Genomic DNA, 17,613 nt, shown 5'->3' on the forward strand with positions numbered 1-17,613 from the left:
GAACATTAGCGCTAGTTGATCTGATTGTGATAGGGACTGTAAGAGTTTAGGTTATGTTATTCTGCACTTGGCTTGGTTTGTGTCCCATTCCTTGAGCAGCTTCAGCTTCAAGTGGATGGTAGAAACCCGTTTGGTTGTTTAATTGGTTGTGTCCCATTGGTGCTACTGATGAAAGAAATTCCACTCCCTCTGTAGAAAATCTAGTAGCAGGATTTTGAACTTTTTAACTCAGGGCTTTGGTTCTAAATAAGTCACCTACTTATAAGTTAAAAAGTGAAATAAGTGATTGATTTTGTCAAACACCACCAACTTATAAGTCACCTCTGCTTATAAGTTTTAAGCTGGTTCATCCCTGCTTAAAACTTATAAGCCACCATTTTCCGCGTGGGGCACACGCCCAACCCTATCGGCAGCAGCCGCACCACACGACCCCGCGCCCCTCTCACCCGCAGACCGCCCCTCCCCTGCCTCCCTCCCGTTCTCACCGCCGCCTCCTCCCTCCCAATCTCGCACGAGCCGCCGCTCGTCGCCACCTAGCCGCCGCAGTCGCCCGCCACCGTTCCCATTTCCCCACCGTTGGCTACTTCTAGATCTCGGCGCCGTCGCTGCCCCCCGCCACCATGGCCGGCAGCAGTTCGAGGAACTTGCTCAACCTTTTCATTGATTCTCAGGCCGGCGACGAGGAAGACGAGTTCTTCGGTGACGGATCACAGGTCGGGAACTACTCCCCGTCGACTGGATTCGTCCCTCCGCCCCATCCGAGCACGGCCGGATTCTTCGATCCGGCGGCGGCTGGAGTCCTCCCTCCGCGCTCGGGTGGATTCAGCGCACCGCCCGCTCCTCCCTTCATGGATCCGCCCGCGCCAGAGGGCCTGGACCTCAACTCCCAGGCGGCGGCGTTTCCCGGCCTGGGCGACTACCAGCGCGTGGTGCAGTGCGACGAGGCCCCTGCCCGTCGACGCAGCGGCAAGCATGTTGTGGCGACGCATGGTCGCGACAGATCTGCGGGCCGAGGTGCAGGTGGTCGTGGATCCACGTCCAGTGCCGGCATCCCTCATCGTCCGACGAGGTCAGGGGCTGCGCGCGGTGGTGGAGGTGTTGCGCGCGCCAGGTCCCTAACCAATGCCGCACACGCACAGAGTGCAAGCCGCATCGACGTGGACGATGACGAGGAGTGCTTCTACGGGAGCAGGTCCATGGCGACCGATGGCTCCAACATGCTCCTGAACTCTGATGAGGAGGAAGACGACTCCAATGAGGTAACATTTGCAGCGTTGATGTGTTTCACAATTGCAATGTAGGTCATAGTATCGTTTTGTAATCGAGTTGCAATGCATTACATCGTGGATTTGATACTGCTAAATAGAATGAACAAAGGATAGAACTTTTTTAAAAAATTAGTCGTGCGCGAGATTAGTGCCGGGAATCGCCCGAACAATCAAATGTCCTCTGTTGGGTGGAAGAACATATGCAAGGATTTTCATAGAGCCTGTGGACATAACTATAATGTGAAGGCTATGAAGAATAGGTACACCCAAGCAAAGGTTTTGGCAACTTTCTGGAAAGAGGTACAGGTGAAATCCAGTGGACTAGGCCGAGGTCCAAATGGTGAAATCCTAGCAAGCGAGACGTGGTGGCAAGCTAATACCAAGATAACTGATCCTGTTCTTAGCCAAATTAATTTGTTTGTTGCTTATAAACTGGTACTCATGACCTTTTTTCTCATATTTCTGGGGAGAACTGAGTGTTACAAAGTGTTCAAGGACCGAGTGCCCCCCTACCTAGATGATTTGATGCTGATATTCGATCATGTGATAGTAGATGGAACATCTGCATTTTGTCCTAGATTTGAGGAGGCAGAAAATCAGCCGAGCAAAGGTAAAGGTGTTGCAGGAGACCTTTATGATCTCACTGGAGAAGATGACCCGTACAGTCCCATGAGCACTGGTCCGAATCGGCCTACCAGCAGTAGTGGAAGCAAGAGGCCCAGCAGCACTACCACAACAGGAGAGAGCCCTACCAAGAAAACCAAGAGTCCCATGGTCAAAGCTCTTAGGGGACTGGTTGCTGAAATCAAGATTGACAGGGAGGAAGAGAAGAAGAAAGAGGACAATTATGCCAAGAGGGAGGAGGCTCGGTCCAAGGCCATTGTCACTACACAAGCCCAGATCATGGAGCAGAAGCGCCAAGCAATTCAAGCTGAGATGGATGAATGTGTAGCTCTTGCTAAAGAGTGTGGGGTAGCTGAAGCCTCCGTTGAGATGTGGGTGGCTTCACAGTTGTTCATGGATGGTAACAAGAGGACCTTCTTTAGAGCTATCAAGACTCTTGAAGCCCGACTTGTGTGGATCCAGATGCACTGCAAGCAAAGAGGATTTGTGTAGCTGTTAAAGTCATGTGCTATGAGTCATGTCGTTTGAACTTTAATCGTGTCATGTCGTTTGAACTTTTTGTTGTGTGATGTGAAGTATTTGTGTCAAGTGATGTGAACTATTTGTGTTCAGTGAAGTATGGATGTCATGAGTAATATTTGTGAGCATGTTTTGAATTGGTGTGAACTTGTGCATATGAGCCACCCTATTCTGTCACTTATGGGTACTAATTTGATGCTGCATATTTGTTTGTAGCACTGGATTGCTGCCACCATGGACCAGTGGGCAGAGGAGGATGAAGAAGAGGAGGAAGAGGAGGCCGCAGCAGCAAAGCAGAGGAAGAATTTGATATTCAGCGCTACAGAACTCATTGATACGTACCACCTTGAGAACATGGCAAATAGAAAAGAGTACCGACAAGCTAAAGAGAGTGGATATGATTGGGTCATCCGGACACTAGGGCATAGTACTGAATGTTACAACATGTTTAGAATGGAAAGGGCAGTGTTTGATAGCCTGCACAATTTACTAGTGCAATCATATGGATTGAGGTCGACTAGGAGGATGTCATTAGTGGAATCTTTAGCAATGTTTTTATGGATGGTTAGTGCCCCTCAATCTATTTGGCAGGCTAAAAATCATTATGTTAGATCAATGGAGACACTTCATAGGAAGTTTGATAAACTGTTGGAATGTTTCGTTAAGTTGGTAGGAGACATTATTCGGCCACTAGATCCAGAGTTTATGACACCTCATCCAAGAGTACGAAATCCAATGTTTGCTCCGTTCTTTGACAATTGCATTGGAGCCATTGATGGAACACATATAGAGGTGGTCGTGCCAATGACAGAGCTCATCACACACATGAACCGAAAATCAAAGACCAGTCAGAATGTGCTAGCAATTTGTGATTTTGACTTGAGATTCACCTTTATTGTTACTGGGTGGTCTGGGTCGGTTCATGACATGAGGGTATTCAAGGCAGCACTTGACAAATTTGGAAGCCTCTTCCCACATCCTCCCCAAGGTGAATTTGGATTTTGATAAACATTTCTTTGATCAATTCGATGATTGCCACTTTTCTAACAGTTAACATTAACATTGTAGGGAAGTTTTATGTGGTGGACTCGGGTTTCTCTAACCAGCCTGGTTATCTTGCACCGTACAAAGGTACAAAGTACCATTTACAGGAGTACAACCAAGGTCCACCAACAAGAGGTAAAAAACAAACCTTTAATCATAGACATTCCCAAATTCGCAATGCAATAGAGCGTTCCTTTGGTGTACTGAAGAACAAGTGGAGGATTTTGTTACACATGCCCTCTTATCCACTACCAAAACAAAGTCAAATTATTTCAACATGCATGGCTATACATAATTACATTAGAGAGAGTAAATTGGAGGATAGAGATTTCCAAGAGTGTGATGATGATGAGGAGTTCATTCCTATGGGGGATGAGCCTAGTCGGCTACGATGCCGACACCAACGTCGAAGATGTGCAACTCAAGCACAGGGGCAAAACACAAGTGATGATCATAACATGAACGTTTTTCGTGATTGGATAGTGGAAGGATTGCATAGAAGGAGGTAATTTGTATTTGTTTCAATGCCGAACCATGCAATTTGTATTTCTGTGTGACGACTTGTATCGATACTTGTATGGATATTTATATGCACATTTGTAATGGATTTGTAATCAATAAAATGAGATGGCCGCTGGACAGGGAGGGTGCGCAGGAAGGGAAGGAGGGGAGGTGGGGTTAACAAGGTCATTAATGAGCTTATAAGTCATCTACAACCAAACATGCATGACTTAGGCCGGTCTCAATGGGAGTTTAATAGAGTTTCATAGGCATTAAATATGCTGACATGGCACTGTACTAATGAAGAGAGAGATGATGAAAGTTTTATGGGAGTAGAGAGAGTTTCATGGGAATGAAACTCTTCTGCACTGTTTCCAAAATATAAGTGTGTTGAAAACTGTGCCATGAAACCTCCACTGAGACTGGCCTTATAAGTCACTGGTTTTCAGTCACCTGACTTAATAAGTCACCTGACTTATGAAAACCAAACATGGCCTCAGACTAACAGATTTTGAACTGGTATATGCACATCGAAATGGCATGGCTTTTTCAATTTTGTACATGGAAGAGAATCTACCAAAGCGCAACAAAAATATGTAAAGAACGGTGCAACTTTCTTCAGGTATGGCCGAGGTGCTGATATCCTGGCTTTCTTGCCATGTGCGTGCTTGCTTGCTTCTGAAGTACGTATCTTGGTCAGAACTCAGCAATACTTTTTTTCCCTTCACCCCAAGAACAACACTTGTGATCTTGTCGATAATGATAATTATTATTCGAGAAGAATATATTTTGCCAGCTCTTGCCTGCTACTGCCACTGGTGGCTGCTGCTATGATGTTTATACTGCAGTGAGCAGGCTTGAACCGTGAATCTTCTTTTAGCAGTACTGTACTGAGCCCTTTTTCTATAGTTTCTTAATTGTTTGCTAATCCTTGATTTGACCGGTTGATTGCTGGTTGGAATATCTGCCGGTCAGTCCCAAACTGTTGATTGCTGGCTGGAATATCTGCCGGTCAGTCCCAAACTGCAAGTCTTGCAAGCTGCGGCCATTGTTTAAGCGCGTGTTTAGTTTCAGCAAGTTGGAATTTAGAGCTATTGTAGCACTTTCGTTTTTATTTGGCAATTAGTGTTCAATCATGGAGTAATTAGACTCAAATCGTTCGTCTTGTAATTTTCCACCAAACTGTGTAATTAGTTTTTTTCGTCTACATTTAATGCTCCTTGCATGGACCATAAACATTCCATGTGATAGGTACTGTAGCACTTTTTAAAAATTTAGGGTGGAAGCGTAGCTTGTGACTGTGATGTTGTTTTAGCCTTTAGCTTTTTGGGGACTGGGAGAGCTGTCGGCTCTCGGCTGTCTTACAAGCAGTGCGCACTTTGGTTAAGATAAACTAAAGCAGGTGAAACTACCCCAGCAGGCAGCAGCAAGCAAGATTCACAGCGTAGTACGCGGCGGGGCCTTTACCCTTGTCAGCCTTGGGTTCTTTTGAGGGGAAAAGGATAGTACATAATCTGATCACGCTTGCTTTTGTGTTTGTGTTTGTGTTTGTGCATTGTGCTTGTGCCCCAGATGACCGTTATACCCGTTGGTTCACTTACCTTTTGCTACTGAAATCAGTCTGCATCATGGCCTCCTGCTTTTGCATAATACCACCTCCATGCCAGAAAGTATCTATTTTTAGGTTTGTTCCGAGTCAAATTATTTTAGTTTTTACTAAAAATTTAAAATAATAATATTAACATTTATGGCTCTACATAAATATATGATAAAATATTTTTTATGATTAATCTAATGATATATATTTAGTATAATAAATATTAGCTTTGACTAAATATCTTTTGTTCTAGTTAATACTCCTTTTTTCGTAACAATGACCCTGTTGACACTTGATAGGTGTGTTTGGTAGGGTTTAAAATTCTCGTTAAAAAAGTTTTGGGCTCACATTCACTTCGTGGAACTGTGCTAGCTCGTTGAATTATTTAATGCTAAAACTAGAACAAGGATAAATAGCTTTTGGGTGTTTTCTAAGGCCTTGTTTAGTTGGCGATTTTTTTTGGGAAATGATACTGTAGCACTTTCGTTGTTAATTGGCAATTAGTGTCCGATCATAGTCTAATTAGGCTTAAAAGATTCGTCTCGTGAATTTCGTCTAAACTGTGTAATTAGTTTTATTTTTTATTTATATTTAATGCTTCATGCATGCGTCCAAAGATTCGATGTGACGGAGAATCTTGAAAAATTTTACAAAATTTTGGGAAACTAGTAAAAAAAGAATCGGTTCTAGGTAACATTTTATGAAACGGTTTTTTTTTCCTTTATAGGTTTGGCAGCGATTTTAATGATTTTAATGAAAATGTGAAACGTCCTTTACTGCAAAACGGATCCAGGATGCGCCTCTCGGAATCCAGGTTGCCACTGTTTAAGCCACTATCATCCTACGCCAAAGTGGTGTGCACTCTCCAATCTCCCATGTTAGCCACTGTGAGTCTGTGACCGCACAGCTTTGTGCCTTTGTATGCAACAGTAGACAGAGCTACTCGTGACTCGTCTCTTCAGCACGGGACAGGGAACTCTACTACTAGTGCTACTGGTCAAAACAGTGGGTATTCTTGGCCTCGCCGAGATTGTCGCTGAGATGTCTTCCTTGAGGCACCTTTTTCTTAGAATAATCATCGTTTTTTTGTCAATTCTTTTTGTGTTGGTAGCAACGTACGGGCCATGTGTCATTACCAACTGGTTTATAGCGAATTTATTCACTATAAGCAAAGTAAGCTTCAAATCAAATCCATACTCCCTCCATGTAGGGCGGAGCTGGCAAAAATCCGAGCAGTTGGTTAGGTTCTCTGTGGTGTAACCTGTCCATCTAGGTTGAAGTCATCGACTTTGTATGGGTGATCGTATTTTCCTAGATTTATTCTAGGATTTAACGGCGTTATGCTTTCAGCGGTAGGCGACGTTCCCGTCGACAGCGAGGCGCCTGTGGTGACTTCGTCAATCTTGAAATGTGTCGGCACCGTCTTTCGGAGGTGCTCATAGGGGTAGGGTTTGCGTATGTGTGTTCATAGGGGTGAATGTGCGTGCGCGTCGAACGTCTGCGTCTGTACTTGTGTAATTTGCAAAAAAAAAGTGCCTAGGCAATTTATAATAAACCTACATAACAATGGTTCACAAAAAGCAATGGATAAAATACAAATTAAGAAGATATATCAATTCCATGCATATTTGTACAACAAACACGATAAGAACATGATGTGGTACAAAATAAGTACCTAAACCTAAATATAGATAATTATTTAGTTTATCCCCGGCTCCCTGTCTATCATATCATCTACTACTATATTAACAAGTGAACCTGAAGCTATACATGGAAGTTTGAACATTTAAAATCAATAGGGATGCAATATAAAAATATAATTTATTAGCGAACAAAAATAGATAATATGATGCACAATATACTAGAGAATAAAATGGATTTCAATGTCTAGTCCTTTTCATTGTGTAATTCTAGTAGAAGTCAACAAATTTCAGCATAAATAATCCATGAGTTTAGTTTATTCAATTGAAAATTTGAAATAGAGAGGATTAGACCTGGACATAGGGACCGGGAAATCAGGAAGAAATGAGAAATGGAACACTGATTTGCTTCACTATTTGTGTGCACCGCGCATTGGCAGTCCACCACTACGCGCTACGTGTCTACGTCTTGGCATCTCCTACACTGGCGGACTGGGCTACCAGCCTACCAGCAGCGCATCACCCACTCATTAGCCGTCTAGCGTGGACATCGGTGGAGTTGGCGTCTTGGTCTAGCATCCACTGGTGGAACCAGGGGCGTGCTGTGGTAGAACCATCTAATTTAATATCCTTTCAAGAGTACTTGTCTTATATTAGACACTAATTACTTAAGAGAGTGCACTAAATCGTGCCGTTCCGTCGAGCACACCTCAAGGGTGAACTCAAAAATCCATATTTTTCCATCAGGATCATAAATAAGAGAATAAAGCTTACAACATTCTTAATCATTTCTTGCATTACTTTATTACAACATTAGTGTCAGGTTCAGAAACCCGGGGTCCCCAATGGGTCCTCTTCTCAGCAAAAACTCGGTCCAGCAGACGGTGTAGCGACAACGCGCGCCTCCCGGGCCGGCCCAGATACCTAATGACAAGCCAGAGAACGATATGGTCCCCGACCGGAAGGCCTGACCAAGGTGGGGACATAGTCCGACTCCAACCTTCTTTTTCAACTGGGGATACGTCGGACCTCTGCTTACAGCTCTTCCCCGACCGACACGGTCGGGGCCGACTGGGAACGACCGATCGGGGACGCCCGCTCGGTAAGGGCCCGGGGATCAGGCGGAGCAGATAAGGTAAGGCGCTCAAGTCAAACCGCAATATTGAGGACCGTACCCTGCCATATCCTGCGTGCCTACAGGACGATGCCACTAGGCCATGCCAGATAGGCACTATGCAACCTTCCAGGCGTGTCAGAACCCAAACAGTATTATAGACGCCGACATTTGCCATACTAGACGAACACGGTAGAGCCCGCCACATGCATTTGGACATAAACAGTATTATCGGTGCCGACAACCGTCTCGTACCCGACAACGTGGGCAACAAGACTAGGTAGCACACGTATACATTCTCTCTCTTTCTCTGACTTGTAAGAGCCCATCCTCTTTGACTATAAAAGGGGATGAGCTCTCTCCTAAAAGAGGATCTGAGGATATCTGGCTATTCTGGCTCTCTAGCTCTCCTAAAAAGAGAGAAGCTAGATGATTGAGCACTCGAGGATCTGAGAACTCAAATAGCCCAATAGCTTTAGAACTCTAAAGCTACACAAAGTATATGCTTCAATACTTAGCACACGTTAGAGCCCCCGTCACTTTCGGCCCTTTGGTTTAGAGACCGACCGGGCCTTTAACACCCCCTTATTATTTCTACTCGTTTGTAACCCGACAGCAAACTTCGAGTACCTGGGCTCAGGAATAAAGTCTCCGACCGATTGAAACTGGACATAGGGCACGTTGCCTGAACCAATATAAATCATGTGTCATTGAGTGCTAGGCCACATCCGATCACAACACACGATAAAACTATAAATATTTACTTGTTGGTTATTTTTTGCACCGACAATTAGAGTACTTAAATAAGTTGAATGCAACAGCGGAATTAAGACAGTTTTACATGTAAAAGAGTTTATACATTTTAGGTTTATATTTTTATCTTACAGCAGAGAACAACATATGATCAGAGTTACATCAGAAATAAAGATTAATGGTGAATCATTAACATAGTGAACATTTATAAACCAGATATGATGGTAGATCTTAAAATTTTTCTTCTAAAAACTTTTAGTGAGGGTTATAAATAAACACTACGGTCGTAGCGTGAAAGGAATCCTCTCTGGGTCCATCAGAAGGTTTCCACGTACAAGAGTCAGCTCTATGTATTCTCCGGTCACCTGCAACAGGGGAAATAGGACCCTGAGTACTCGATTATACTCAGCAAGACTTACCCGACAGAAGAAAAATAAAAAGACTCCAAGGATATACAAGGCTATCTGGCTTATGGGTTATTGCATCTGCAGGAAACCTTACTAAACGTGCATCCTTATATTTAATTTTATTTGTAGTCACCATTAGTTCATTAACTATCTAATCTAGGTAAGCACCTATGCTACTTTCAAGCATGTGGTAAGTAATCAGCACTCCTTTATCTTCTTCCATGTGATAGTTCTTACTATAGTGCTAGACCATAGCCAAGTCATACCGTCTCACAAAAACGGTGATTCATGAATCAATGTATCTTAGCTGGGTACCCCAAAACACACGCTCCGCTTGTACCCCAGGCACAAACGAAACCAACTCATCCCACTCCTGTCAAGAGGTCTAGGTCCCCGTCTAAACTTGGACTCCAAGCCTCCAACACCTGAGACCCGATCTTAGTATGGTGCTTAGACCTCCACCTAACACCCACCCCTAAAAGTCGATCTAGAAAGAGCTAGAACCCATGACAAGAGAGTGATAAGTCTTCCCGCTCCCATAAGCAATTATGTGATTAGGATAATAAGTCTGTGACCTGACTACTATCCACAGCAATGGACGGTCCTTAATCGATGTAGGCAGAACAAGTGCAACCAAAGCCTCACTCGATTGCCCAACCTAATCTAGATCCAAAGTACAATTCCGCCTAGTCCCTAATTATCATCCTTATATATGTTCCATATGATAGTTTATAATAATAACAATAATGATGTTTTTCCTATCTCTCGCGAGTGACAGATAATCGCTCGACTTCTACCGGGTCCTATAGAAGAGCAATCTACACGATCCTGCCATACTAGTAAGACTCATAGGATAAGTATATATATATCAAGTGGATTTCATTCAACTCCTTAAAACTTAATGCACAAACATAAAATTTAGTGCAAAATAATAGGGGTTATGCACCGGGGCTTGCTTGGGTGAGATTTAACCAAGGATTAGCATTCCACCGTGGTGACCTGATCATCAAGGCACCATCCTTTCTGCTACTCCAGATGACTCTAAAAGTCGTTGTTGTTCCTATTATACATGTGGATGCAACACAGAAACATAATTAACCAACGGCAACTGCAACTCTTAAAATATGTTGATGCCTTGTCGGTGTTTCGAACCACCGACTAGTAAATTTGTATCTGTACGTCTGGTCCGGATGGTGTGCTCGGAGGACACAAGAATTTATACTGGTTTGGACAGAATATCCCTATGTCTAGTCTGCTGCTGCTCGTGTTACCAGCACTAGTTTGTAGTAGGGGTTATAAATGGACGAGAGAGGGAGAAGGTCCCAAGTCTCTAGTGAAAGAATCGAACCGAGTTGAGTCTTGTTGAGCTTGTTCAGCTATGTGCTCGTGCTCTCATGGGGTGTCCTGCTTCCCCTTTTATAGGTGAAGGGGATGGCGTAGGTTATAGGGAGAGAGAAAGAGAGGAAAGGAGAAAAGCGAGAGAGAAGAAGGCCTCTAGGGCCATCGCGTCCTTCTTTTCTTCACGTGGGTCCCGCCAACGCTATAGATGGTGATGGGGATAGCTCCACGTCGGGCTCCTGTTCACCACTGGTGCCATGCCCCGACATCATCAGCTGGTTGTGGCATCTCATCCTGTCCCGGTGGATGACATGGTGAATCGACGTGCCTATCAATGGCCGTACGGGGAGTAGGCAGCACAGTGACCACACCCATCACTGTTGGTGATGCGAACCCCCGGGCATGGCCTAACATGGCCACGGGTCACGTTGAGATGTGCCCGCTTCCCTCCCGGTGTCAGAAGTTTAACCCTAGGGTCATACCCTTAGACCCATAGTGGTTCGAGGCGGTATGGGTCCTCATCGGGCGAGACGGAGCCCGCGCCCTCAGGGTCAGGTGGGATGGAGCTCGTGCCCTTAGGGACCGGCAAGATGGCTCCCATACCCTCTGAGTCAGGTGACATGGGACCCATGCCCAAGAGGTTAACAAGACGGAGCCTAAGCCCAAGGGGTCAAGCGAGATGGAGCCCGTGCCCTTAGGGTTGGGCAAGACAGCTCCTGTACCCTCAGGGTCAGGCGACACGGGGCCCATGCTCGAGGGTTCTGGCGAGGCAGAAACCATCCCTTCAGTTCGGTTGAGACTAAAATACGTCCTTGATTATCTAGGTGAGTTTGTCGTCTGCGGTGCTCAGATCCCTTCGTCGGGTATCCCTAATACTGATACCCGATAGTAGCCCCCGAGCCTATGAAAGAGTAGGATAATCCTTCGTAGGCTTTTTTGGATGGAGGGACTTCGAGGGCTTCGATCTTCTGTTGCCCATGGAATGCCTTGGTGGGTTATCATTCCCTTATATCACGATCGTACTCCTTAGGAACATGTAGCTGCGGGATTCAAGGGGCCAAAAAAGATTTCTCTTGATTTCGATCCCTCCCTAGGATCCGATCGATCCGCCATCGTCATGCGATTGTGTATTCGATCTCTGTATGAGTCCAACTTCCCTTGAGCCCCCACACATAGTAGGGGTCTGATCGAGGGGTCAGCTTGTTTTTTATCGTCCTCCCTCAAGTGTTTTTTTGATAAAACAGAGGGGCTGAGCCATGCCATGTTTTCTTCGATGGACAAATCATGGTGCTCGATGAGATGTTAACGGGCTACTCTAAGTGGGGGCCTAGCTTCCCGTTCATGGGGGTTCGACATGGGTCAGCTGGTGACCGACTCTAGACTCTTGGTGACTAATTCATATAGTTCTTAGGTTCGTTCGACCGGTCCCATGGGCTCGCTGCCTTTCTTCGAGAAAAAACCATGGACTAGGAACCGACCAAGACTCGAACATGGGCCAGGATGCCTACGGTGCTCATGTGCCTAGGTACTGGCCACTAGCAGGCCCATCCCTTTCCACCTCTCACTCTAAAGGCGCCCCGGAGCGGTTGTGAACCCATTGGTGGGCCAACCTTCAAACTCCTAGGCCTAAATGGGGCCATGGGAGCATTTTTAGCTCCACATCCCTCCTTACCTATGGCAGTTCTCAGCCCATCGAATGGGGTGAACCATCATCCAGCATGTCCTTCGATGGAGTGGCCAGAGGTGGCATGCGCACGTTGCTCGGAGAGGCGATGTGATGCGGTGCGGTGGGCACGTAGATCTAGGAGGGCGGTTTGCCTCTCGCTCTACCTTTCCTTATAAACAATGGCCTTTCCCTTCACCTTTTGACATGCCTAACCACAACCTCATTCTCTTCGCCTCTTCGTCGTTGGCATTTGGATCTATTGCCTTCGCTCTTTCTCCACCAGCGTAGCTCTCGTTCTTTTGCCCTTGCCTCCCATGGAGACATGGTATCGCTCAAACATCACCCATGCATGCATGGAGGGCCTGATCTAGCACGATCCTCTCCGCGGGAGGACTAAAGCGGTGGAGTGGCTCATGCCTAGTTGCGAGGATGCATTGGTGTTGCCTGATGGCTACGTCATGTCCTTCATGCCCTTCCACGAGCGTGGACTTGTGATTCCTCCCCATCCGTTCTTCCAGGGACTGTTGCACCACTACTAGATTGAGCTACAGCATCTGAACCCCAACGGGATCTAGCAGATCGTGGCCTACATCGTGCTTTCTAAGGGATACCTAGGGATCAAGCCCCACTTCAAACTATGGAGGTACTTCTCCTCTATCTCCCTACTTAAGAAGAGAGATAGAGCTAGGGACCTGCTGGTGCCGATGGGCTACACGGGCATCCACCTCTGGGGGCAGCGATCCACCACGTATATGCCCTATCAGTTGCCGAGGTCCAACAAGGGATGGCATGCATAGTGGTTCTACATGAAGAATGACGCCGCTGCCCCCTTGTCGGACTTCATTGGACGCCTCATCAAAGAGGTGCTGTCGGTGTGGTCGTGAGGACCTCCCGAGAAGGAAAGGAAGAGGGTGCATGATATCCTTGTTGTCGGTGTGGTCGTGGGGACCTCCTGAGAAGGAAAAGAAGAAGATGCATGATATCCTTGATGTCATCGTGTTCTTGAAGAACCACGGCCTCTGTGAGGCTGGTGTCATTGGAGCATATCATGCGAGGAGGGTGGCGCCGCTGATGGCGCGCGCCCTCCCACTATACGGGATGATGGCCGGTGCGTAGCTCGATAGGATGGTGCTCACCTAGGTGCCGCTCCACGACAGCGAGGTCATGTAGCACATTAGGGAGGCGATGGAGGAGTCTAACATTGTGTTCCTGATCCTAGGACATCCCACGATGTGGCCAGACACGGGCTTCATCGAGCTATCGGTGGGGTTGGGCTTTCGGGCCTCCATCGCGCCGCTACCAGAGCACGAGGTCATGAGGGCGATGAACTACGCCACGGATGAGAAGAGGAAGAAGGAGAAGGATGAGAAGAAGGTGAGGTGGTGGGCGAAGCAGCGGGTGAGGCTGAACTAAGGAATGTGACACCAGGGATTGGAGGAGGAAGAGGAAGAGGAGGAGGAGGAGGAGGAAGAAGAAGAAGAAGAAGAAGAAGAAGAAGAAGAAGAAGAAGAAGGCGATAGTTCCAGGTCGCCCGACCAATGGGACGAGCTAGGTGGCGGGGACAGTTTTGGGTAGCCCATCCAATGGGACAAGCTGGGCACTGGGGACGAGGATCCATCTCTACCGTAGGTGGGGCCTTTCCTGTGTCATGCTCTGGGGTAGGAGGGGAAGGATGCGTCCCCGAAATAGGCGGAATCAAGCCACTCGCTTCATTTGGGCCTCCTACGGTGCCCTCGGAGTCGACGAGAACCGACCGTCCCGCTCCATCTGGACCCTCCGAGCAAAGGGAGGGCTCGAAGCGACAATGTGCCGATGAGGAGCAGCCGGGGTTGGGTGGCCTAGCCCCAAAGCGTCATCGTCTGATGGCGTCGAGGTGAGTCAAGAGTTTTTTTGTCCTTTTGTTCTAACAAATTTTTGTTGTAAACTGACTATCATGTCCTTTATAGTGCCTAAGGACATGGGACTCTCCTAAGGCTTGTGCCAAAGAAGAGCCTCGACCTCCAATAGACGCGCTAGGAGTCGACTAGCGCCGCACCGAAGGTGAGCGGGAGTGGCGCTTGGGCGGCCATGGTGTCGATCGAGGAGGTGCACCCGATGGCTATGTCCATGGGAGAGTAGACGAAGGAGGGCATGTCTAGGGCACCCATGGTGGGCATGGCGCATCCGGGTATGGCCACAACATCACAGGCGGAACCGGCGCAGCTGGAGCTATCATCCGTGAGGGTGGCCACCTCTATGGCAGGGCAGACGGAAGAGGGCGCACCTGAGGCATCCATAGCGGATGTGGCGATGGGGCAGGCCTCTGCTTCCATGTCACTACACCCTCTACCAATGGTGGGTCCACTCCAGTGGAGTTGCTACCACAAGAGGGGTCGGCGCCGCTTGGGATCGGAGCAGAGCCATCCTGATCTCTAGTGGGCAGACCGACAAGACCCAGGGGCAATGCTTTTTGCCCTCGATGATGCCATGGAGGAGATGGAATGGGGGAGCATCCACACAAAGGTTGGGATCACAGTTCGTGCCCTGACCACCGCGCTCATCTCGTTGAGCGACATCGTCGTCCTAGTTGACCAGGTATGATATGACCATGTTTTTGACCCTCATTTTCTCTTTCTACGCCTCTAAGTCCTATCCTCACCGTAGTCCCTTATGGTCCGCAACTAGGAGAAGTCCCAATTCCTTCATCGTAAGAAGGACATTTGGGACTGCCTCACCAAAGCAACATGGTAGAGTGAGGGGCTGGCCGCACTGCTCGCTATCGCCCGTTAGGAGGTGGCTGAGCTTGCCCTCGCCACCCAGGAGCTGGCCGACCTACGAGTTCGGGAGAAGGATACTAAGTTTCTGGTGAAAGAATCGAACAGAGTTGAGTCTTGTTGAGCTTGTTCAGCTGTGTGCTCATGCTCTCATCGGGCATCCTGCTCTCTTTTATAGGTGAAGGGGAAGGCATAGGTTAAGGGAGAGAGAAAGAGAGGAAAAGGGAAAAGCGAGAGAGAAGAAGGCCTCCAGGGCCATCACGTCCTTCTTTTTCTTCACGCGGGTCCCACTGACGCTGTAGATGGTGACAAGGATGGCTCCATGTCAGGCTCCTGTTCACCACTAGTGCCATGCCCTAACGTCATCAGTTGGTCATGGTGTCTCATCCCATCCCGGTGGACGGCGTGGTGAACCGACTTGCCTGTTAGTGGCCATACAGGGAGTAGGCAGCACAACGACCACGCACCCATCACTGTTGGTGATGTAAACCCTCAGGCGTGGCCTAACGTGGCCATGGGTCACGTCGAGACGTTCCCCGCTTTTCCTCCCAGTGTTAGAAGTTTGATCCTGAGGTCGTACTCTTAGACCCATAGTGGTTGGAGGCAGTATGGGTCCCCGTCGGGTGAGACGGAGCCCGCGCTCTCGTGGTCGGGTGAGACAGAGCCCGTGCCCTCAGGGTCTAGCGAGATGGCTCCCATACCCTTGGGGTCGGGTGAGACGGAGCCCGTACCCTTAGGGTCGGGCGACACGGGGCCCATGCCCGAGCGGTCTGGCGAGGCTGAAACCGTCCCTTCGGGGTTGGTTGAGACTAAAATACGACCTTCATTATCTAGGTGAGTTTGTCATCTGCAGTCTTTAGATCCCTTTGTCGAGTATCCCTAATACTGATACCCAACACGCCTCTCAAGCTAACGAGCTAGCTCTTTGACTAACATACTAGGCTACATATCCACATTGTCGAGTAAGGCGTCGTTTCCTAGAAAAATGTTTTTGTTTTACAATCCCAAGGTGTTTTGGCATTTGATCGATTAAACATATATATATTTGAACTGGAACTCATTTAGCTACTTTAGCAAACTAATTATTATGGAGCTACAAAAATTACAATGAGCACCTAATAGTGTTAAGAATTTTATGTGAAAGTTTTAGAGACAACACTATCACTAATTTATCACAATAATTCCTACAAGTTTATGTCTTAACCTTATTAAGCATCCCGAATTACTTAAATAGCTCTTGAAAATACTATGAACTATGTTAACAAGATATACCAGCAGATAGAGCATGATTTTAGGAACCTACCAAAATTGATTTCATAATTTTTAGACAGGTACATTAATTGCTATTGAATCTATGAGTTCATAGTAACAAAGAAAAAGGAAAAACAATTAGGAAATACATTTTAAAAGGCAATGGACCCGCATGAACCATTCGACCTAGCGACAGACCAAGGCGGGGAGTCAGCACGCGCGCGGCTCTTTTGCAAATGAGACCCTGATCTTTTCCGAAACTACATCATCGTTTGTTTACTATTTCCCTCTTTCTCTGACTAATTCATTTCACCCCTGGCTTCTTCCAAATTTCGCCACGCATGTCCCCGAAGCAGGACGCGTGGCGGCGTGGCGAGCAAGGGCACTAAGCGGTCACACCAGCCATCTAGGGTTCGTGCAGACTTACCTAGAGGGTCGATCGCAATCCCTGACCTAAGCGGCTACGCTGGGTGGCGGTGGAGAGCTGGAAGGTGCTCTAGCGCTTGCTGCAGTGGCGGGCAGTGCTGTACGGTGGCGGCACAACCGTTCTGATGAACTAGAACAGCTACTAGCCTATACAGTTAATGATTGAGCAGCAGGGGCTTACTGCAAACCTAGCCATGGTGATGGTTTGACCGGGGATGCCCCGAGCAAGGCTGGCCACGTACGCGCAGCGAGCTCGATGACGAGCCACGGTGAACATGGCCTCGTTAGTGGTGTCGGGGAGGCGGTAGCTGTTTCGCTGGCGCGCGCAGGGTGGAGAGGGATTCAGGATGAGGCCATTGGTCTAGCTGGTTGAGCCCGAATGGTAGGGGGGCAGCGCCATTGGGTTGGGCCAGCAATGGCGCAGAGGTGCAAGGGGGAAGCGCGGACATGATGGTGAGGCAACAGCACAGCTCAAGGCAGGGAGGGTAGCGGGTGGGCAGTCGCACAGTAGGGCGGCAGCGGCGGCCGAGGGAGGGTGCCTAGGCCATTGGCCAACAGCAGGCGCCGCATCCAGAGATGGCCAAGCCACGGCTACGCCGTAGCCAGGCTGAGGGCGGCCCCCACCAACCTGTGGCCATGCGTGCACCGAAACACGGTGACCGTGTACTCCAGTCCGAACGGGCTATGCATGAATTTTAAAGCGTCAAAGCCA

At 47.8% G+C, this 17,613-nt stretch overlaps 1 protein-coding gene across 1 annotated transcript; it reads left to right on the forward strand.

Moving 5' to 3' along the window:
• The first annotated feature begins 2,645 nt into the window (after positions 1-2,645).
• On the forward strand, positions 2,646-4,824 carry LOC136460196 (uncharacterized). The gene is made up of 4 exons (XM_066459992.1): positions 2,646-2,975; positions 3,078-3,399; positions 3,480-3,590; positions 4,805-4,824. The coding sequence occupies exons 1-4, from the start codon at positions 2,646-2,648 to the stop codon at positions 4,822-4,824; spliced, it is 783 nt and encodes a 260-aa protein (XP_066316089.1).
• Positions 4,825-17,613: the final 12,789 nt, after the last annotated feature.

This window comes from Miscanthus floridulus, chromosome 6 (assembly GCF_019320115.1).
Source record: "Miscanthus floridulus cultivar M001 chromosome 6, ASM1932011v1, whole genome shotgun sequence".
Classification (NCBI taxonomy): Eukaryota; Viridiplantae; Streptophyta; class Magnoliopsida; order Poales; family Poaceae; genus Miscanthus; species Miscanthus floridulus.

Coding starts and splice junctions, on each gene's coding strand:
- LOC136460196 (XM_066459992.1), top strand. CDS start 2,646: ATGGACCAGTGGGCAGAGGAGGATGAAGAAGAGGAGGAAGAGGAGGCC. Junction 2,976..3,077: donor TAGCAATGTTTTTATGGATG/GTTAGTGCCCCT, acceptor TGTTTCGTTAAG/TTGGTAGGAGACATTATTCG. Junction 3,591..4,804: donor CCAAGGTCCACCAACAAGAG/GTAAAAAACAAA, acceptor TTTATACTGCAG/TGAGCAGGCTTGAACCGTGA.